Source organism: Lemur catta, chromosome 6 (assembly GCF_020740605.2).
Source record: "Lemur catta isolate mLemCat1 chromosome 6, mLemCat1.pri, whole genome shotgun sequence".
In the NCBI taxonomy this organism is placed as follows: domain Eukaryota; kingdom Metazoa; phylum Chordata; class Mammalia; order Primates; family Lemuridae; genus Lemur; species Lemur catta.
Window position 1 is genome coordinate 75,553,953 of NC_059133.1, and position 24,168 is coordinate 75,578,120.

Here is a 24,168-nt window from a genome sequence, read left to right on the forward strand (position 1 = left end):
AATGCGAGATAATTAGAGTGGGCCATAATCCAGTATGCCTGGTGTCCTTATGAAATGCGGAAATTTGGATATAGATATGCATTAAGATGATGTGAACACAAAGCAATGATAAATGCTTGAGGTGATGCATACCCCATTACCCTAATTTGATTAAGGTATGCCTGTATCAAAACATCACATGTGCCCCATCAACATATCCAACTATTATGTGCCCACAATAATTACAAATAAAAAAAATTTTTAATGAAGATGATATGAAGAGAAAAGGAGAAGATGGCCATCTCCAAGCCAAGGAGAGAACCCTGGAATAGATCCTTCCCTCCTGGCCCTCAGAAGGGCCCAACCTTGCCAACACATTCAGTGTCCAGAATTTTTCAGAAGGCAACTGGCCTGAAAAATGCTCCTGCAGCTCTAGACAGGCAACAATCTGCTAGCTACAATATATTCTTTTCTGTGAGAACGTTCAATCAACTGCCTCGTATGCTCCGGTAATGAAATTTGATTAGATGCAGCGATTCCAGTATAATAACAAACATTCACAGAGTTATCACTTGCTCCCAAATTCTATTCCTACTGAGAGATCTGGCAATGACCTCCAGAGAGTGTCTATCAGAGTTTTTGAAATTACAAAGGTAGTGTGTGTGTGTGGTTGTTTTCCATTTTTTCTTATATCCCTCCACCCCCACCTACAAATAAAATTTAGGCACTTCCATAAATCTGAAAAAGAAAAATAAGTGAATTCGTATTCAACACTGAGTTTAAAATGAGCAACAAACCTATCTCCAAATCAAGGACAAAATTATTAATAAGCAAAATTGTAACAGTATTTATGCAGTATTTGTTCAGGGACAGGTTTATGCCGGGATCCTGGCAGAGGATACACAGATATGATATACACATCAAAGCAATCTAATGATTAATGAATAGTTTTAGCCCAACAATGAAACTGCTTAATGAAATGTTCAATTTTAATTTTTATAGGATGACTCATCCTTAGCAAGAATTAGATCTCCTCCCATTTCTTCTGCTGCCAGGTCTCAAATACTTCTAGTCATTTCCACAAGAGCAAACATGTCAGATGAAAGAATGCTGTGCCTCTCCAACGAGTCTGAGGCCCTCCTCCCCAAAGTAAAACCACCATAGTCTGAGGGGTTTAAGTGCTTAGTGCCAAACTTAGATGCTAGCAGCTACAGACATTCCAGGTTGTAAACCATTCCTGATCAGCTATGAAAAACAGCTATGGAGTCAGCAGCACAGATGGAACCATGCTGGTTTACAAAGGCAAATATACAATGTCACCATAGTCATGCAAACAGTAATGTCTACAGCTTCATGGGGAGAGCCTTTCCCATGTATTATTATTACAAAATCACTGGGCTACCAGGGGTTTCCAAAAGTTGCCCATTGTTCTGCCTCTAAATAGGAGAAACAGACCTATTTTAATCTGAAGGCAAACCGACTGCCAATCTCCAGTCAGGGGCGCCCTTCTGGCTGTGCAGGTTATGTCCTCAGCAGAGCACCTTACCCTGGGCAAGCAGATACTGCAACCCGGCCAGTTCCAGCTCAGGGGCTGCATTTGCCTGGAGGGGCACCATTCTCTAATTTGCACAGGCTCTCTGAGGATAAGCAGTGGTCCTCTCTCAAGACTTATTTTTCAAAAAGCAATAGAAGGGGCTACTTGTCAGCTTGAAGTTTAATAACAATGTCATCTGAGGGTGTCACATGCACCCTCTTCTCACTGATACCATTGGGATAAATACCCTTGGGATATTGGTCTAGAATTGCCTCATGAAGAGCGGTGGTTTTAAACACCTTTAGTTCAGGAAGTGAAACAGTCAGTGGGGCTGGAGTGTAAAGAACAAACGGGGAGTGGCTCCAAATGAGGCCACAAACGTGGCGATGCCATGGGGCCATTTTGAGAATTTAAAGATTATCCTCAAAACAGAGGGATGGCATTGAGGGGTCTTCAGCAAAAGGATTCTAAAAATTTCTCTCTGGTTCTTACATAATGAATCATAAGGGAGCCAGAGAAGAGATGGGAGGGTCCAGTTGAGAGTCAGTGCACCGGACAAGGCGGAGGCAGGGAAAGGCAAGAGGAGTAGACAGATTCAAGATATGTCAGGGGTTGGGACTGATTGGACTTCACGAGTACCTGGATGCAGGAATGAAAGTGTGAGAGAGAAGGAACGACGTCCAGGATGATACCAGTCTGTGGTACCCAAAGAATGGACAGATGCTACTACCATTTATAAAGATGGGAAGAGGAGCAACATTGGGGGGATTAAGGTCATGAGTTCTGCATTAAAATTGAGACCTTTATAAAGCAGTGGAATAAAATGCCTTCATAAAAGATATGATGTACATACTTGTTTTAAAAAATGAATAAAATCTGAGAAACATAATTCTGATTAGATTTTTAGAACTACTCTGGCCACATGCTGAATATAAGATCTGTAGCTCTCAAATTATTCTCCATCCAGAGCCACATTCCTATCCCCACACCCAGAGTATTTTTGGTTAGACCAGTTGCTCTGGGAGTAAAAAAAAAAAAAACCTCAGAAGAAAAAATAGGGGAAAACGTAGCCCATGTGGGAGGAGTTCAAGGCCACGTAACATCCTGGTAATCACCCTCTTCTCCATTCTTGCCCATATAATTTGTTCCCATCATCATCTATGGATTTTTGATAAATCAAGACACCAAATTCCTTAAGAGCAATGGTTCTCAAAGACCAGCATAACTTGAGAATGTGTTAGAAATGCAAATTCTCAGGCTCTACCCCAGATCTACTGAACCAGAAACTCTGAGGGTGGAACCCAGAAATCTGTATTTTAATAAGTCTGACAAGTGATTCTGATGGACACTCACATTTAACAAATCCTCCAGGTGATTCTAATGCACACTGGAGTGTAAGAACCACTGACAATGATCATGGTAGGGCCCAGTGGCTCACACCTGTCGTCCCAGCACTCTGGGAAGCTGAGGCAAGAGGTTCACTTGAGCTCAGGAATTTGAGACCAACCTGAGCAAGAGCAAGACCCCATCTCTACTAAAAACAGAAAATTTAGCAGGGCATGGTGGTGCCCTGAGTCCCAGCTACTCAGGAGGCTGAGGCAGGAGGATCACTTGAGCCCAGGAGTTTGAGGTTGCTGTGAGCTACAATGATGCCACTGCACTCTACCCAGGGCGACAGAGTGAGACTCTGTCTAAAAAAAAAAAAGAAAGAAAGAAAAGAAAAGAAAAAAAAAGAAAACAGTGACAATGATCAAAGGGAATTCCTCTATGCCTGCTTCCTAATTGTCATAATTTTTTTCCTGTTAAAATGTCCTCAGTGCTTCAAAATTATGGTCAATATCTAAGTAAAGCTCCTTCCCTAGGTAATGCCATCCTCCCTTTTGGCTCTCACACTATTTCTTACAAGGTGGACACGCAGTTTTGTCTCTGCTAACCTGAATCTTAGCCACATCTTTGACTCAACTGTTGGTGATGGTTCTGCCCGCAGCTCTGAGCTCCTTCAGCTCACACTGGCTGTACCCCTCTTGGCACAGAGTGTAATTGTATTATATTAATGTTATGTTAGTATGTTTAGAAGGTTGTCTTGTCTTTTGATGGAATTCACAACAGTGTCTACTCTATATATTAATAGAAAACCTAATAAAAGTCTACTTGGTTGTTCCAGATCCCATTTTCTCAAGGTGTGGTCTGCTGCTGTAAGAATCATGTCAAATGCATGTTGAGAGTGCAGATTATAGGCTCCTAGTCTATTAAAACAGAAATTCCTAGGAATGGGGCACAGGGATTTGCACCTTCAATGCACACTGAAATCTGATTAGCATTGCTATACATGAAATTTACTTGATAGCAACTACAGACTTGGATTAACTGCTTCATGGATTAACAGAGCCTTGAACTAAACCCTAAACTAAAGTGAAACAAACCAAGAAGGATTTACCTTGTTCCCCACCTATGGTCCACACATCTCAAATGTATTCTGCAGGTTGTAAAGTTTTAAAACAACTACATCACACCGTATTCTCTAAGATTTAGTCTATGGATATCGTGGGATACTTTTCTTATCTGTTGGTTCTTCCCCAGACCAAACTTACGGAATTGACTTTTCAATCCTAATGAATTTTACCTTTTTATTTTCAGCCCAGATACCTGGCCTTTAAGACCATTTTGAAGATATCTTTGGCTATTTCTCCTAGACTTATTCATTTGTAGATTGACAAAGTTTATGTAAAAGCTTTAACAAAACTTAAGCATGGAATTTCAGGTGAAAGAAAGAAAATATCAAAATAGCTATTAAAGAGCAAATAACATCATTTATAACTAGTGTCATACTTTCTCACAGCCAAAAATCTTATTAGCTTTAGTTATGAAAGGTGAACCTACTCCCCTACAACCTCCTCCTACCAAGTGGGCATGTGAGCCCCACCCTCCTCACAGCCCCAAAATGCCTTTTGACATTGTCAAAATAGTTACCCCCAAACACGTTATATAATAGAAGCAGACACCAAGAGACAGTGGTTTTCAATACTGCAAGAGACGTAACCATAAAACAAAAGAGAAAATGACAAGCTCTTTCCTAAAATTAGCACTGGGTCTTTCTCAAAACAATTTGTGCTCATCTTTATCCTGCCAAATGCATGCAAATCCTTTTTTATTAAATTGCACTGTCTGATACAATTTTCACCAGCACTTTCTAAACCATGTAATGAAAACACACACCCAGACAGACAGACACACACACACGCCCATAAAGTCTATGAAAATTACCAGCTTTGGGTGATTCTAAAGTATGCTCTTAACTCTTATTGTTGCAATTTGGCAATTCCATTGTCAAATTCCATTTCTGAGATTCATGTTAAGAGGATAATTTTAATATATGTTCATGGAAGGAACATATGTTAGCTCATAACGGCTAGGAGGAAAATTTTTTAAATTGAGATATAATTTACATATAGTAAAAGTCACCCTTTTTAGGTGTACAATTCAATAACTTTGACAAATGTATCCAGTCATGTAACCACCACCAAAACTGTGTTGCACTGTGTTGTTCATTAAGAGTTGCCATATGTGGCTGCTAGCACTTGAAATGTAGCTAGTCCAAAATCAAATGTGCTATAAGTATAAAACATACAACAGATTTCGAAGACTTGGTAAAAAAAAAAAAAAAAAACTGTAAAGGACTTTATTAATAATTTTATGTTGATTTTATAGTGAAATTATAGTATTTTTTATATATAAGGTTAAATAAAACATAGTAAAATTAATTTTAAGTATGTCTTCTTCCCTTTAATTGTACCTATAAGAAAATTAAAAGTTAACGGTTTGCATTTGTGGCTCAAATTATATTTTCACTGGACTGTGCTGACATAGATTATGTCTATCCCCCAAAGAGCTCCCTCTTGCCCCTTTGCAGCCTACACCATTTCCCTATCCCCAGCTCCTGGCAACCACTAATCTGATTTCTATCCCTAAAGTTTTGTTTTCAGTAGGTTTTTAAAAATACTTCCCCCTTTTGTTGTATAGCTTCTAATTTTCCACAACCATCTTGCATTGATTTTATAATTATTTTTAAAAACCTGTTTTTAACTTTATGAGATTTTTTTAAAGCCTTGCCGATACTCTTCGCTAACCAATGTCATTTTCATTAACCCATTCCCAAGCTGGTGGGCCCTACAAAGGCATTTCGAGTAAAGAACTGCCTTCCAAGAGATGTGCACAAGTGGTTCATAATTGAATGGCGACCATTGTGCGCACACACAACGCATCTATTCACAGATGCTGTGGGAGATCTGAGCCAGAGGTGGGGAGCCTCCTGTAGCTTAATTTTATTTAGCCTCAGGGAGGTGTAGAGAAAGCTTTATCTGTGCTAAGAATAGGTTGGACAGAAATGCCAAGCGCTGAATAGGCACACACATTTACAGTTGGGAGGAGGAGCGGGGCAGGAGATGGGCTGGCAGGCAGGTCCACCAGTGGGAACTCAGTGACAGCTGGTGATGATGGCCAGAGAGACGCAGAGACCTCCAGCGCTCTTCTCACCCCAGCCCCTATCCGAGGCTCCCCTGTTCCTGTCCTGCTTGTCCTCAAGTCCCTTGTAATTAAACTGAAGTTGATTATTAACTATAATAGGCATTCACATTTCCTGTTCCTATTCACATTCATTCTTTAGTCACTCTTCAGAGACTGTATACCTAATACCATCTTTCTGATTTTCCAGAATTTAAGAAAAACATGCTAAGCCACCTCCTATCCCTCTTTTCTCCTATTGGATTAGTCTGGGAGCTGGATGCCAGTCCGTCTGCCTCTGAACCCTTGGGGTCCTGCTCAGAGACTCGACCTCGAGCATTTCCACCCCTTACTTCCACCTCCACCCCCCTTTCCTTTATAGTCCCCTGAAAAACCAGAACAAAGGCCCCTGCGTTCTGAGCACTGTACTAGTCCTTCCAGTACGCGTAGCAAAATGGCAACTCTACTCTGGTCTGCGGGTTCTGGCTTCCTCTGAGCTAACTAAAACCACCGGGGAGTCTTCACCTCCCTGCTCCTTCGCCCGGAATATTTTTTGTGGGAAACTCTTTCCACTAAGGGGATTGTCCCCCCCTCAATGTAGAAAGGTGTCAAAGGGAGAACGACGATTAGCCTCAACGAATTTCTATCTATGGCTTCTAAACATCCAGACTAGATGACACTCATTTTCACCAGACTTCTGCCTAGTCCCACAAGGATTCCTGAAAGGGACGGCCTTGCAAAAATTAACAGGGAGACATCGAATCCCACAATTTCCTAGTAACAGTTAAAGACCAATCCTATGAATGTCTCTCACTAACAGGCACCCCGCAGGAGTTCTGTTTTGCACAACTTCTGAAAAGAGCTGAACAGACAGAAAAGAGGTGTAAATCTCTAAATCTCTCTCTTTCAAAATCGCTTTGAGAATCTGCTTTATTACAGTCTTAAAAAGTTCCTGAGTGAACAGCAGGATATGAGCTTCAGGCCTCGGTCCTATCTCTAGGGCAGAGTCACATCTCCTGCCATAATCCCGTCTCCAAGGAAAGGTGGGGAAGCCAACTCTTGGACTTTGACATCCTGCACAGTTTGTTTCTGTTATCAGCTGCCACCAACAAGAAAGTACGGCGCAGATGCAGCAGTACCCTGTTCATTTGGCTACAGCCATAAACCTTCTTCACCCCTTGTATCAAAAAGCCTGAATATCTGGTTTACTCTGCCAACATTCTCCACCTGCTTCACTTCTGTGCTGGCCATTTTTCTGCCTAGGGAAGAGTAAATAAATGTCTTCTCTCTATTCTAATCACTGTCTGGAGAAACCTTTCTCAAAACGCACGTGCACTAACTCTCCACCCTTACCATTTTTTCTGGGCATTTCCAACCCAACTCGACAATGCACTAAAATGGAAACGTCTTCAGTGTGGGTCTCATGCAAGAGATACACTGGAAAATGATGCTAATGCTGACGGTTCCCTAATTATGGCCGCCAGAATCTGGGTGGCCCTCATGCAAGTGATACACTGGGGAAGGATACTAACTTTGAAGATTCCCCAATTACGGTGGCCAGAACCCGGGAGAGGTTCGCTGATTGGGCACCATGCTGGTGGATGCAGACACTACGCCTTGAACGACTGGGGTCCACGGGCTCTCACAGAGGCTCCAGTCCAGTGGGAAAGAATCAGATAATCATATAAATACAGACTTCACTATTACATGTGTACAGGATTTTGATACGTGATTAGGGCTGGAAGGCAGCCTATGTCTGAAATTTTAGAATAAGATATAAAAACATTTTCCCCAGAGGGGTACTGCCAATGAAAGACAGAGGACGGAGTTTGTTTCTTCAATTATAGAATGAAAATAAACCATTACTAAGCACCTCATGTATATGTAATCTCCAGTCATTACAAAAATTCTGCAAGGAAGCCTTCATCTCTATTTTACAGATGAAGCAAAGCCAGGGATCTGCTGCTGCTAGAAGTGGCAGGATATGGGGCCTGGGACTTGATAGGCACTCAAATGGTAGGCGCACAGTTGTTGAATTAATAAAAATTTTAAAAAATCTACAAAACATTCTAACAGAGAGCTAGGAGAGGATTGGAGGTTGCCTGTATTTGGTGTTGCATGAGGTAGTATCAGACTTGGCCTGAAGAATTTATGAGCCTTGACATTAGGAAATAAGAAAGGCTATATGCTTCTATGTTTGGCAACTATACAAATAATCTGCATTTTGTTCTCACTTAAGAAGCAAAAAGTAACTGCCTCCATCATGCAATAGCCTGGCCACAGGACACTGAGGAATTCAATCAAGCCTACAATGAGATTAACACCTACAATGTCTACTGGAAAGAGCTGTTGTGAAGACTGAAAGAGGCCATTTATACACAGGTGGTTACAGTGACTGTAATTTTTCAAAATGCTTCAACATGAGTAGTTGTGATACATGATACAAGGATGATAATTATTTTTAACCTATACCCTGGGGTAGATAGTATTTGAATGACTAATCCAGTGCTCATGTAAACTGAAAACCGAGTCAACTATGTTTATCTCTGATGAACACCAGAGGGCTATTACTTAGCATAAAGGCTGCTGCAAATGATTTTCACTGATAAAATGGTGTTCACACTGGTCTATAAACACTGTACAGACATTCTTGCATAAACTGAAAATAAGAATCTATCCAGGCCAGGTGTAGTGGCTCATGCCTATAATTCCAGCACTTTGGGAGGCTGAGGTGGGAGGATCACTTGAGGCCAAGAGTTTGAGACCAGCCTCGGTGACATAGCAAGACCCTGTCTTTACCAAACAAAGAAACAAACAAACAAACAAACAAAAAGAATCTACCTAGCCCAGTTGTCTAAACCTTTCAAAATGGTGCCCTCAGCCATAAGGTCTGGAGAGCTAATGTATAGCATAGTGACTATAATTAATAATATTCTCTTATCTACTTGAAATGTGCTAAGAGAGTAGGTATATCTTAAGTGTTATCACACAGATACACACACACATACACACACAAATGGTAACTGTGAGGTGATGGATGTATTAACTTGACTGTGGTAATAATTTCATTATGTATACATATATCACCACGTTGTACACCTTAAATACATACAATTTTTATGTGTCAATTATACCTCAATAAAGCTGGGGAGGAGAATGGTGTCCTCAGCTGAAGATGCCCATCAGTCCTGTTTCTGGATGCTTTGGAGGAAATTTTGTCACTTAATCCTGACAAGAAAGTTAGTCAAATCCTGACGGGAGAGTATTGTTCCATCTGCCTCTCATGAAACTTCCTGTTGTTCCCAATGCATTGAAGGACAGAGCACAGGGACTTTCTAGAACAGCTCTGCCCAACAGGGCTTTCTGAGATGACGGAAATGTTTTGTCTGCCCTGTCTAATAAGGTAGCCAGCACAGATGTGAGGGCGATCTGGCTGCGACATCTGTCACCCCATTGATCGCTAGGGTTGATTCGGCCGATCTGGCTGGCTAGGCGGCTGTCCCCTTCCTCCCTCACCGCTCCACGTGCATCCCTGCTGAAGCTGCACACTTGGTCGAAGAGGACGACCTTCCCCGATAGAGGAGGACCGTTCTTCGGTCAAGGGTATACAAGTAGCTGCGCTCCCCTGCTAGAACCTCCAAACAAGCTCTCAAGGTAGCCAGCAGTACAGGTGGTCGCTGATCACCTGAAACATGGCTAATGTGACTGAAGAACAAATTTTTTATTTAATTCAATGTTAATTTGAGTCACCACATGTGGCTAGGGACCACCCTGTTGGACAGCACGGTTCTGGAGCTTACAGAACAAGGCTGTATGATGTTTCTATGGTGGCTCGCCAGTAAATGCTCGTATGTGTGGCAGAATTTGGTCTGAGTTGCTTCTATGGCAGCATTAGGTGATGAAGTTGTGGGAAAGGAGACCTACAGCTCTCAGGTACCCGCACTGTTCACCAATCATATCGACCCATGATGCACAGACACGTCAGTTGAGTGTTCTCAGTAGCAGCAGCCTGGCTGCAGAGAGCGCCTGCACCTAGGGAGGCAGATCTGGGTTCACTGAATTGCACAACTTAATATCAGAATGAAAATACATAACTCGGAGGGTTATCATGAAATTAAATGACCAAACATAAGAAAGCATCTAGCAGTGTGTGTGGTGTTTGTTTGGTAGGGGCTTAATAATGTTTAACTTTGAGTACACCAAAACGCTCCATTTTCTCCACCTGCCTCCCCTTTAATTAAGTCCAAGAGATTTGATAAGGTGGTGTCTTAGCATGAACATATAAACAGAGCATGGGAAACTGTACCCGTCCTCTTCTCACCCCTGAGAAAAACACTATAAATATTTCAGCTAAGAATTTGCTTTGGAAGAAGGATGTCCCTGTCACAATAATTCTTATAAAACAAAATAAGCAATCAGAATAAAGGAACTTCCTCTTTTCTAAAGAGGACCCCTGTAGTCCATTTACATTGGTTCTTTTTTCCCCTCAGTATTTTTAATGGTAAAATACATAGAAAATTTACCATCTTGGGGACATGGACAGGGAAAGAGGAGATGTCAGTCAACAGGTACAAAGTTTCAGTTAGACAGGAGGAAGAAGTTCTGGATTCTATTGCATAGCAGGGTGACAACAGTTAATAATAATGTACTGTATATTTCAATAAGCCAAAAAGGATTTTAAATGTTCTCTATTTCAGGTGATGGATATGCTAATTGGCCTGATTTGATAATTGCACAATATATACATGTATCCAAACATCACACTGTACCCTATAAATATATAATTGTCAATTAAAAATAAAATAACTTTAGAAAATGAAAAATAAAATTACCATTTTAATTTTAAGTGTACAGTTCAGTGGTATCAAGTAAATTCAAATTTACATTAGTTTTTGTCCCCAAGTTAAAACAATATATTAACATGTAAAACAGCATTAAAACATGCAAAAGATAAACACCAAACACAACATAGTGTTCATGGGAGTAGTAAGGAAAGAAGGGAATCGGGAAAGGAATAAAAGCAGGCTTAAATTTCATCCACATTTTCTTTTTAAAAATATAATCAATTGTGGCAAAATGTTAAGACTTGACCAAACTGAGTCTTGCATATATAGGTGTTTGTTGTATTATTTTCTATACTTTTATATATTCTTCTTTTAACCTTTTATTTTGACCTAATTTTAGACTTACAGAGAACAGGGTATCCACATACCCCTCAGACCACTCCCCCCAATGTTAACATTTTACACAACCACAGTACAAAGATAAGACTTTGGTACAACACTACCAACTAAAACAAAGACAGTACTGGGGGCCAGTGTCAGACACTCATGCCTGTAATCCTAGCACTCTGGGAGGCCATCATGGGAGTATCACTTGAGGCCAGAAGTTCAAGACCAGCCTGAGCAAGAGTCAGACCCTGTCTCTACAAAAACCAGAAAAATTAGCCGGGCATGGTGGCGTGCCTGTAGTCCCAGCTACTCGGGAGGCTGAGGCAGGCGAATCACTCGAGCCCAGGAGTTTGAGGTTGCAGTGAGCTATGATGAAGCCACTGCACTCTAGCCCCAGTGATAGGTGTGACTCTGTCTCAAAAAAAAAAGAAAAAACACACAGACAATACTGGAACTGCCCCAGTTTTCCCACTAATGTCCTTTTTTATTCTACAGTCTTATCTAGAATTGCACATGACATTTAGTGGTCATTTCTTTTTAGTCTCCTGTGACAGTACCTCAGTCTTTGCCTTTCTTGACCTGACATTTGTCGGTTATTTTGTCAAATGTCCCACAATAGGAGTTTGTCTGATATTTTCTCATGACTGGATTGAAATTATGCATTGTTGGCAAGAACACCATAGAAACAATGTTATGCCCTCAGTGCATATCATATCACAGGTTCGGGATAGCCCTTTTTTGTATTCTTAAAATATTTCATAATTTCAAAAAATCAAAAATAAATAAGTAGCTATGTTAGTCTGGATTTTTCAGAGAAACAGGACCAACAAGAGATTTTATACATAAAGAGGAATTGGCACATGCGGTTATGGAGGCTGAGAGGTCCTAAGATCCGCCATCTGCAAGTGGGAGACCCAGCAGAGCCAATGGTATAGTTCCACTCTGAGTCTGAAGGCCTGAAGAAGCTGGGGAGCTGATGGCGTAAGTTCCAGTCTGAGCCTGGAGGCCTCCCAGTTGGAAGATAGTCAGGTAGAGCAAAATCCCCCTCACTCGGTCTTTTGTTCCATTCAGGCCTCCAGCAGACCGGCTAAGGCCCACCCACACTGGGGAGGGCAACCTGCTTTACTGGATCTACCGATTCAAATATTAATCTCATCCCCAAACACCCCTACAGACATAGACAGAATAACGTTTAACCAAGTATCTGGGCACTTCATGGCCTACTCAAGTTGACACACAAAATTAACCACCCACAATAGCTTAAGTTCTAAATTAGAAACTTCCTACTCTACATATTTAGGTTCCAAATCCCATCAAGTCAAATGGATTTTAGGAAGTATTCCAATTCTTAAAGTTATTACTGGCTTCGGGCCTAGAACATAAATCCACAACATACTATCATTTTTAAAACCTCAAGAAGCTTTATTATGCGTGATCTTGGTTCAAGAGAAAAGGCAGTTTATACTCTTTAGATAATGGAGCTGTAATCCAAGAGAAGCTAGACCAGCAAGTCAAATTAAGGCCCTAGGAAAGAAATTAACACAAGCAGTATTGTTAATGAGGACCCAAAAATCCCTTAATCTTTTATTGAGAGGTGAGAGCTAAATTGTCATTTAGAACTGACTCCACTCCTCCGCATGGCATCCTCAGAATGATGTGTATTGTTCCTATTTCTATGATGCTTTTGGGGGAAAAAAAAAATCTAAATGATTATTTTCTTTTTCTGAGGCAGGAGAGAAGGTCTCAGGGACTTTCACTACCTGAGTTATATATTTAAAATGAAAAAAATATATATGTATATGGAGGGGGGCAGAGAGAGAGAAATTATAGAGAAATGGTAAAAGTAAATAAAATTTCAAGCTTTCTCAGAGGCTACCTCCTCTTGAAGCTCTTTTATCTTCAGGACCCCTCTAAACTTGGTGGTTTAGGCTGGAAAATCATTTTTTCCTTAAATGTTTCTATTCAGTTCAAAGTGCTCCATTTCCGTATACAGTGGTACAACACACAGTTTCTCCCCTACCCTCCACCCCAGCTGTATGGAGAGAAAGCTACTTATTAACTAACATGCATTCTTCTCTAGGCCCCCAGTGTTCTGGAAGGCAGTCACAGAGTTTTTATGAAAAGCCAGAGCAGAGGAATCTAGATCTCACTATGCCAAAGAGGAAGTTGGATATTTATTTTAAATCTCATTTTAGCCGGCCCCAAATGTGAACAGCATTGTCTAGGGCCAGTCCTGTGTACCACCTGCACCTCTTGTATGTCTCTAAGAACATGCTATTTCCCTCAAAGGACTTTCTTTTAAGGAACCAGGATATGGATTTGATTTTGAACTGGGTCAACAATCCCAGGAATCTTCCAGGGAGGAGGTGGGCGGTCAGCCCCCTGAGAGACAAGGGTGTGTAGGGGTACAGTGTGGGCTCTGAAGCCAGACTGCCTATATTTGAATCCAGGTTCTTGGGTTTATCATCTGGCAACGTGGGCAAGTTATACAACTGCTCATGCCTCGGTTTCTTCTTCTGTTAAAGGGGGCAAACAATGATACTTACCGGACTGGGTCGCTGTGAGGATTAAACAAATTAACACATGTAAAGTGCTTAGTACAAGACCTGAAATATAGTAAGTGCTCAATAAATGCTAGGGAGTATGTTGCTCTTGACTTAACCCCCCTCCCCACCCAGGGAATGATCCAGGTCCATGATCTCTCAGGGGACTTGTGGGCAGTCTGTGGACACTTGCCAGGCTGCATAATTTGGGTGATAGAAACTGTTTCTCCCAACTCCAATTCCACCTACTTCTTATGGCATGCCATCAGAACTAAAACAGAGTCACCTAAAACAATCTTATTTAACAGAGCCTAGAAATTTAAGCCAGTTCAACAGTGAAAACCCCAAGAGTGAATCATGGCAAACTTTAAATATAATCTTGTTAAATGGAAATAGAGACAGACAAATATTTGGAAAAGATCTTAAGAAACTGATAGAGTCCAATGAGTTGAAGTTCTTTTAGGTCAGACAAGTGTTTTTTGGCTTCTCTCTCTCTCTATGGACGTGTATGTATGTGTTCAAACCCACATCTCTTTTTTGATAAATATAAAAATGTATGGTTTCTTTTAGGGCTATTTGAAATTTGAAATATAAAGAAATGACCAAAAGCAAATTTAAGCAATTGACATTATAGATTATGCTTTTTTCAAAGCACACATGTATCCTATTCCTAGGAAACTGAGTTGCTGCCTCCTCCCTTCCTGAGAATCATTGAATGAGACCTAGAAACAACATCCCATCGCCCCAGAGTTTAGAGCAGACAGGATATTGCTATCACTACGTTGGCCAAGATGATTTTGCTCTTAGAGAAGGTTTTTTCGGTTTAGTCTACGCAAATAAAAGCCTTCTCTCCTACGTGACCCACATTTGTGCTTAGGATCAGACATTTGGAAACAGACAATGAAAGGACTTACTACTCCACCTAGGAAGGACCCACTGAGAACACTGTAGCAGTGAAGGCAAAGTGACCAGACTGGATCACTGCAGGGCTCTGATTTAATCAGCCCCCAGATAACTTCATAATGCCACCAGGAAGGGAAGGGTTAAGGACAGCGGTCAAGGAACAGCAGCCTGGGTGTGGGACCACAGATGGGGAAGGGCATGGTGAGCAGCAGGGGGGCACAGAGGACACGGAAGACAAGGAAAAGCAAAGCTCCAGGTCTGCGGGGCCATGACACTTCAAACGACCCAAGAGGCCGTCAAGACAGGTAAAACATGGGCACAAGGAGAACAAGGACAGAGATTCAGTTAGCAGAATTTACATAAAGGACACGGACTTAATCTCAGGAATGAGGCACAATCTCGACACAAGAACACAGAGGTCCTCAACAATGCACTCCCCCAACCTTGCTCCACATTCACCTCTACTTGCTTCCTTCTGTCATCAGGGGATGACGTATTTCTTTCATTACAACCAATCCTTCTACCATGTCATGGACCCTACCCTCAGCTCCTCCAAAAGCAGCCCACCTTTTATGTTTTGAACCTCTTTCCTGTATTAAGGTAGGTGTAGAAACTAACCCTTCTGCTTCCTCCTCCCCACATTCTCATTCAGACATTCCTAAAAGTGGAGTCTATATTCACTGCTCCTACATCCTTTCCTCCCATTCATTCCTCAGCCCAGGACAATCTGGCTCCTGTCCTGCAAATCTATTGATTCCATTCTCATTAAAGTCAACAGTCATGCTATCAAGTCAACTGGAAGTTTTCCTTTGTTTTGTTTTAAATCATGTCAAATACTTCAGTATATTCTGAATTGCCTGGAAGAATGCCTGATACATCAATATCACCATCCAAGCACAGGCATAGAGGATGAGTCCAGCTTCCTTCCCAGGGGAAGAGGCCTTCTATGATCTCACTGACGCCCCGGATCCCATGGAGCTTGCTCTCCACCCCCCACCCCCAACAGGCTGTTTCTCACCAGGGCATACGGGCTCACACTGTGCCTTCTCCCTCCACCCCTACCTCTTCTTCACCTTGCTAATTTCCACTCCTCCCTTACGACTCACATGAGAAGGAATCTCTCCCAGGTGGCCTATCCTGGGAGCCCCACCCCAAACCTGGCCCCAGCTGTATAAGGTGCTCTCCTTTCATTTTCCCCTGACATCTGTTTTAAATTCTCTTGTCACCACCCTGTCCTATAATAGGCTGATTACATCCATCTCACCAAATAGGCTCTACATTCCCTAAGGACAGGAACCATCTTAGACACCCACGTGGTGAGAGGGAAGTAACCACCACGCGTTTGTCCTTCAGCTCTCAAGAGGGACCCTCTTTAGCCCGAGATGGCATGGGTATAGAATATTTTGAAAGCAAGGGGGTAGGATCCTGTGGTTTTCTATTTCTTTCCCCTCCCCCACTTCCACATTTCTGGCTCTGACTTATTTCCTCGTGTTGCCAAGGTAACCAACAGTCCCAGAACACAGACTTCTGACAGTTGGACTTTTAGCCACTGAGATGCAGGACCTGAAAGATTTCTAACATCCCCCGTTTATGTGCTTCAGGAGTTGGCAGCGCCTCTTCCGTGTGTGTAGCCATCAGAGCAGGGCGTGGCAGAGTCTACGTGTGTGTGTGTGTGTGTGTTCTTCCACCCTCGCTTATTAGCCTGGGCGTCATGGAAAAAGCTGGACTAAAAAGTGCCACAGGTGGTAGGACGATGGGCAACTAAATGGCATCACCTTTCTGGAAAGTAAGTTGGTACCAGATACCACAAGATTTTAATGTATTTGTGGTCTTTGGTCCATTAATTCCACATATAGGAAAATAACAAGAGGTATGGATTTATGGACAAGGGGGTTCACTGCAGATTTATTTATCAAAACAATCACCTAATGGTTGGTAATAACAAGTAGTTAAAAATTACAGAATAGCTACATGTTTGTTGTAGGCTGTGTCATAAAATTTAATAATCTCAATTTCAACTGAGGTGACATCTTCTATGTGGGCATACACGTATAAATATACATGTATACATATATGTATAGATAAATAAAAAGACGGTAAGGAAATCCACCAAAACGTTTTAATGATGGTTATCATTACCCCTGGACTATGGAATCACATACATGTTTATTTTCGTCTTCATACTTTCCTGTATTTTTCCAATTTTTTACAATAGTAACCTTTTTCTTTATTATGCAGATTCTTTCAACTGTAATAAGACAAATGGTGAGAGATACCAGGTGGAGATGCTTAGTAGAGAGGATTATAACACAAGGAAATAAGTTTATAAAGGGAGAGGGCCACCTTTTCTGCCCTTCAGTGGGAGATTGCAAAAATAGGATGAACTTCCATCTAAATGAGACAGTTCTGAATAGAAAAAGGAATAGATGGTGTTATTGCTTAAGTACCACCATTCTCTTCTCCTCAATCCCACTTTTTCTTTTGCAGGTTACTGAGTTGAGGGAGACCTGAGAATTGAGCCCTTGAACTCCATGGCAGACTCATCCTCTAGCAGCGACACAGAAGATTGCAGGTCTGAATGCAAATCCAACCTGAGCCTGTCTGTGGGCTATTTCCCCTGTGAGGATACCTTCTGTGAGGACATAATGTCCTGTGAAGACACGCCTTCCCAGGGTTCTCCAATCCACTTCCTCCCTCCTATCCAAGGGACATGGTGGACTGGAGGTACAGGGAGACTCAGGAGAAGACGAGACCAAATTGAGGACCGCCCAGAGCAGTTCTGCAAACTAAGCATTGCCCTCGCCTGGGATGTTGATGTGGGCTCTAACAGTGCAGACTCCATAACTAATTGGGATCTAAATGGCGACAATCAGTGGATGGACAAGTACCCAAGAGAGAGAACAAAACTGACTCTCAGCAAACTGGATGGTCTTGTGCAAACGCTTGAGACGTTTCTAGAAAATCAGAAAGATCATGAAGGTGATAACTCTGTGTCCCCAGGATCTACTCAGGAGGAAGATTTCCAGCTGTCCAGCAATCCCCCTCCAGATAGGGCTCAGGCCAGCCATCAAGAACATGATACTTGTCAACACTTGCCTATGTGCAAAATACCAAAAAACGAAGATGTTACCCAGTTCCCTCTAAGGCTTAAGGAGCATGAACTTGCTGAGGTAAGCACAGAGGTGTCTCACAGGACAATAAGGGACAGGCCAGTGTGGGGGCCACGTGGGACCACACAGAGCCTTGTAACCTGCCGTGAAGCAGGCTGGCCTCCCCCCGAGTGTGGGACCTGACTGGCAGTGGGAGCAGAATCCCGACACAGAAAGGAGTGAGGGTGGAATTGTAGGGGAAAGACTAGAGAGCTCTGAGGGAGTGAACAGGGTAAGAAGCAAGCAGAAGGGCTAACAAGTATATTTTTAAAAATTATGTGTTTAAATATTAATGAGTATTGAAATTTTGCATTTACAGTTGGGCTATGTTTGGTAAAAGGATTTGAGCTCCAGAAACAAGTAAATATTGACACCACGGCTCGTGGAGGTTACACATACCTAAGTCATCCCTCATTTTCTTCGCAGATAAGCCAGGCAACTGGCAGCCAAAAGACAAGCACGCCAGGGAGTTCCTTAGTCTCGCTGGGGCAGGCGGTGAAGGAGGAGGACACGTCTTCCGACACACAAGCCCTATCCTGTCTGAACTTTGGGTGGGTCTTCCGCTGGCTGAGGCAGCAGGTCCTCTCCTCTCTGCAGTGGAGAATGCCCTCCGCGACAGCCACCCAAAGCCCCCCTCAGCCAGCACCAAAGAAAAGATACTCTCGCAGAAGCAGGAGAATCCAACCCCAAGAATCCCCCACACTAGGACACCCTACAGCACCACCAGACTTTTAAACTTTTTGATAGCCCCTGTTCCACAGTTCCTGTGGATTTATGTTTTCCCAATAAATAAAACCAATGTTCTTGTTACCCACGTCTTCCTCTTCTAGCATACCATCTTGACCCAGGCTGAAGGCATACATGTGTCTAGAGGCTGACATTTATTCTTAGGAAATATTAATAGTATTATGCTTCCTAAACTTAAAGGCATTCTTTTTCTCTGCTCTCCCATCTTCTTATTGTATTTTACCCTATTTTATCTATCTTACGTATTTTAACCCATTTTATCATTAACCCAAATCCCCATTTTCAGCAGGCAGCAGTACAACCCATGAGATTCCCGCCGTGGCAGTATGACTTTGATTGAACATCCAGGGCTTGAAGAAGTGGCAGAGGAAAGTGACTTACTGAGGAAGCTAATTTCAATCGGTAGTGTTTTGAGAACTCAGACAGCAGTTCTGATGTATTTGAGGACCAGTCTGGTTCTAGCATATGTTGCCTTGGCTGTCACAGTGGCCCACTTAGGACGAAGATGAAGATTGGGAATGCTGTAATACTTAACCACTGTAAGCCTAGCTTTCCTCATTCATAAGATGGGGGAGATAATATTATAATATATACCTCCTGGGTTGGTGCGAGAGTTAGTGAGATAATGCAAGCACGTGATAAATATTATTATTGTTGCTGTTGCAATTAGTCATTCTCCTGAGGAACTCCCCAGAAGACTTGGAAAGTCTTTTGCAAGTAATCACTGAACTTTCCCCTAAATGTCACCTGCTTTGAGGAAGGCTCTGTTATTATTATCGACACCCCCTGCCTCCAGTATCACTATTATCATCCTCATTCACTCACAGGTTCACTCAACATCCTCCTTGTTCAGCTAGTACTACCATCCTGGGTGACCTTCAGAGCTCACGTGGAAAACCACATGACTCCTTGATCTTAAATTCCTTCCTTTTCTCAACTTCAATTTCCTTATCCTCTTTCCTTCCTCTCTTTCTTCCTTCCTCCCACAAATATTTAGCACATAGGAGCGCCAGATACTTTTCTTGTTTACCAAAAAAAAAAAAAAATGACTCACTCTTCGAGCTCAAGTGCATAATTATTTAAGCAATAAAGCCATGTAAACATGTGACTATAAAGGGTTATGGCTAACGGTTTGTAGGGGGTACACTTCGGGTACTAAAAAAAGGATAATACATTCAGCATGGGGAGAGGTTGATTTGGAAAGTTTCCTAGGGAAGGTTCTTTGAGTTGCAAGTGAGATTAGTTTAAGGTGGAGGACTTTAAGCTGCTGGATAAATTGGTGTGGAGTGGAGGTGTGAGATCTTGGTTGGTTGGTAGCATATGTGAGAGACAGTGTGGCACATTTGGCCCAGAAAAGATAGTACAGTTGGGGGGAACAGGTCAAATTGCTCAATGTGTGCTCAAGGTCATATCCTGAGTCTCTTCCCAGCCAGACCTCTCACTCTGTCTGCATTTCTGAGAATACCTGCCCCCTCCAGCAGCTCACTTGAACACTCACCTGCACCTTTCCTTACTCTTTGACTTCACTGGGACTTTGAGTCCCATCACCACAACTGTTCCCTGACTTCCAATCACTTCCCTATAGATCCAACCCATACACCTCCTTCCCAAACTTGGCATGTCCAGCACATCTAGTAACATCCACAATGCCCTGCCCCTTCCTTCTCCCAGATCTTCTTTTAATCCATACTCAATCCAAATTCCCCAAGAGGACACACTTGCTTCTCATTAGGGCCAACACACAAAACCATAGCGATTTCCTTCTCCGTTCCCTGACTGCCTAGGGAACCCATCCTTAAAGAGCCTACTGTAGGGTTACTATGGGGCAATATTGAACCCTCCTGGTAAAGCTGACCATGCCCTTCCATAAGCTGTTCCCCAGTCTCCACCCTGCCACACTCACACCACCACCTGTACTTTTCAGCTCTCTCTATATATATGTATATTTTACCTATAGACTGTGAGCTCTCCAGGGCAAGCACCAGGTCTTTAGTTCCTTTTTACTGCAAAATCCTAACACTGTGTCTAGTACAGAGTAACCTTCTATCTGACACTATATAATTCTTTAAATGTTTTCAGTATGTCCTATCTATATAATTTTTTAAAAAGTGAAATACAACAGCTTAAAGAGTTGCATCTTTTAAGTCAAAAGTAACTGGTCAATAGAGGAAGGAAGGAGACCAGAAGAAGAGAAAATAGCCATCAGTAAAAGGTCAAGAGAGGCGGCAACCTACAGACTGAGAAACCTAGTAACACCAGAGGAATTTAGAAACTCATTTGAAAATTTAATTCAACAAATATGCATGGACACTTAATGCTGCTTTAGACTAGATAGACAGACGATGATGGGCCTAAAAGAAAGACAACATCTCCTACCCTCAAGGGACTTGCAATCAGAGTTTTGTTATTATTTTAATTCTTTCTCTAGCAATTAAGCTCTAAGAAAAACTCAACCAGAACAAACTACTTTAAAAGGCTGTTCATACTGAATAAGATGCCCTGTTCTTTAGATTTCTGACATATTTGTATTTTTCAGTGTTGTATTAATATAAACCTGCTTGACAGGTATGAACCTGTTGCTAAGATTTAAGCAATGTACTTTGCAAGCCTTTTCAATAAAGTAAGCTTTACATACCCTTTGGGGTTAAGTGTGAAGCTACACATCAGAAAGCAAGATAAAGTATTAATATTTAAAAATAGGAACGATTTCAGCACCTCGTCATTCATCATAGTGTCAAATACGTTATGAAGCTGTGAGCTGCAGGTCAATCTATGACCAGGTCCTCCGCTTTGTGCCACATACCTGGGGCTGGGCCTGGGGCTAGGGCTGGGCTGGAGGTGGCCCACTGCTTGTGTCCAAAGGACTGACAGCCAACTGGAAATGGTCATTGACAGATACTAGCTGTGCTATATCAAGCCTCCCATAGAATTATTATGATTGCCGGGGACATGCTAATCTAATTAACCAATACATTTTGAGATCCATTATCTCATAACTGAAAACTAAAATCATTCCTTCAAGAGTCGCTCAACTTTGAAGCCTTTCAAGCTCAGCTGCTTGAATTAGCCATGTATTAACTTAAACATTCGTATTCTAGAATCTATACCACCACCGTAATATAAGCCAGAATATAGTGTGAGAATTTATCAAGCAAATGTAGGGGGTAATCCACTATCTCTGAAACACAAAATTGAGATAGGCTAATGTAAATATATTACAGACCAACCATGCCATGCCGATTTCTTGCTCAGTAGAATCCTAGTGAGAGAAAAAAGTGTATGATCAAACCACATCTGCAAAACGGGCAAAATTTTTCCAGACTTCAAGAACAGAATGTGGTAATTCATGACTCAAGAGGGTACACAGGACCAAGTCTAGCTGGCCACAAGAATAGTGCCTAAAATCCTCTTACAAAACAGTTAAAAGAAAAATGAAGCAAATTATAAATGAATTCCTACAGAGTATTGAGGTCTTTACCCCAATATTAAAGAACCATTTTATTTACTTAGGAGAAATACTTAATTCTTTAAAAAACATGTCTTCTCATTGTGAACTGCAAGTGGGAGAACATATATAGCATGCAGGACAATCTCCAATTTCAAGATGGAAGGGTGAGTTTGATTTTGCATTGCTTGCAGTCAATCTTGTCCTGTTACCCCCTAACTCCCCAAACAAACAGAACAATGCTGTGCTTTCAGAACTGAAATAAGATCCTCATCAGATAACACTCACTGAGTGAACCAGTCATGAGCAGAGTGGGTACAAAAGCCTTAGGATACATTCCCCAAAAGATTATTAGCCTAGATCGAGAAGTCCCACGACAAAACCATTTCCGTTTTATCCCACCTTTCAAAGGAATTCCATGGTTTTAATGCCCATTTGATTTTTAACATAATACGCTTTATGGAGAACTACTTTCAAAGCATTTTCAAATGGGAGTGGGCAAATATATCTTTTTAGACAGTGGCTGTTAAAAGAAAATTCATCTCTTTATTACTGAATTCTCTCAGTCCAGAAAATCAGTATGGCAATACTTCATTTTTCCTCATTTGCATCAAAAAAGATTTATTATTTTAAGTACAAATCTCTAAAATAAAAAGCTCTCTCCCCTCTAGGGTAGAGCTTTCCTGTATACCCACTCACAAAGGAAAAGATAACACTTTAGATGTCTTAATGGTTAAAATGACTGGTGAATGACTGTCAGGGAACAGGATGTGTACATTATCTCTAAGAATGACTCCCCGGATGACTTATTAGCTATCAAGGGGATTGGGCACCTTTACAATGAGAGGTCTGGTGAACACCAACTTAGTCAGGTGATTAAACTTAGCCTAGCCGACATCATACACCTTCTGAAGAGAAGCAGTATATACTTGCTAGCAATGTTTAATCTGAATCTAATAATGAGGACACCAACAGTCAGGTGAATCCAGACTGTAGGACATTCTACCAGACAGCTGCCTTGGACTTTTCAAACATGTTAACGTCATGAAACACAAAATAAGAAAAAAAAAAAAAAAAAGACAGGGAGGCAAGACAGTTCATAGAACAGACTAAAGAAACATGACAACCAATTGCTATTTGTGATTTTGACTGAATCCTTGATCAAAGCTGCAAAGCAAAATAAAACTATGGTAAAGGATATTTTTCTAACAGTTGGAAAAATCTGAATATGGACTACACGTTAGATAATATGATTAAATATTTCTTGGGTATAATAAGAATATTATGGCTATGTAAGAGAATGTCCTTGGTTCTTAGGAAATTCAAAAGGCTGAAGTGTCATGATATCTGCATCTTGCCTTCATGTGATCCAGGAAAAAAACAGAGAAAATGAGAAAGCCAAGATGGGGAAAATATAAAGAAAAACTCAAATGGAGAATCCAGATATCTGCTATTAAAGTACTATATTTGCCATACTTGTGTGATAACATATCTTTAGAGATATACGTATTTAAAACCTTAAGATATTTACTCTAAATAAAACTGAGACAATAATTTGATTTCTCAAGTGATATAAACTAGGCAATTCTGTAATCTGGATTCATTCATTCATCCTGGCAACTGCCTTTGAATTCACAACCGGCTGCAAGGAATTTTTAGTCTCAAAGGTTGGTAAATATTCATCCTTCATGTCCTAACTATATAAAAAGCAAATTGGTCCAGTTGAAAGCAGACTAGTAGCTAGGCATTTTTCTAAAACATGTGAGATTTCAGGAGTTTATTTAGCTTTTGCTGGGATTAAAAAGAACAATTTTTGCCAAATGGGGAGGTAGGTCTTCTGCCCTTTCAAATTATCACAAATTTCAAGGTCTGGATATTTCATGTCTACCTTCAAAAGAAATTCTTATACGTTTTCTGCTTCTCACAAATCAGGAACAGCCTGACACAGTAGTAATAATTCCTGCAAACTGTTTTGACATTTCCTTTTATTTTGAGCAGTGCTAGATTGTTCTGCTTCTTCCAAAACTAACAAGAAGAATAGGCATAAAGTCATCATATAATCTATTGTCCATGCTTTTGAGAGTGAAAGACAGTACTCTACTATAGCCTTTATTAACATTTTTAGCATGTACCTCTTATATGACTAAAGGACAGATCCTCTCTTAAACTAATGCATATGTTCATATATACTGAACAC

At 41.3% G+C, this 24,168-nt stretch overlaps 2 protein-coding genes across 17 annotated transcripts in view; one reads left to right on the top strand and one right to left on the bottom strand.

Annotated features, from left to right (window-relative positions):
- The window catches only part of PPFIBP1 (PPFIA binding protein 1), a 159,816-nt gene that overhangs the window by 76,584 nt on the left and 59,064 nt on the right, over positions 1-24,168 (bottom strand). The window lies entirely within an intron of this gene.
- On the top strand, positions 17,162-18,514 carry C6H12orf71 (chromosome 6 C12orf71 homolog). Its single transcript, XM_045555180.1, has 2 exons — positions 17,162-17,689; positions 18,206-18,514. The coding sequence occupies exons 1-2, from the start codon at positions 17,162-17,164 to the stop codon at positions 18,512-18,514; spliced, it is 837 nt and encodes a 278-aa protein (XP_045411136.1).

Coding starts and splice junctions, on each gene's coding strand:
- C6H12orf71 (XM_045555180.1), top strand. CDS start 17,162: ATGGCAGACTCATCCTCTAGCAGCGACACAGAAGATTGCAGGTCTGAA. Junction 17,690..18,205: donor CCCCTCCAGATAGGGCTCAG/GCCAGCCATCAA, acceptor TTTTCTTCGCAG/ATAAGCCAGGCAACTGGCAG.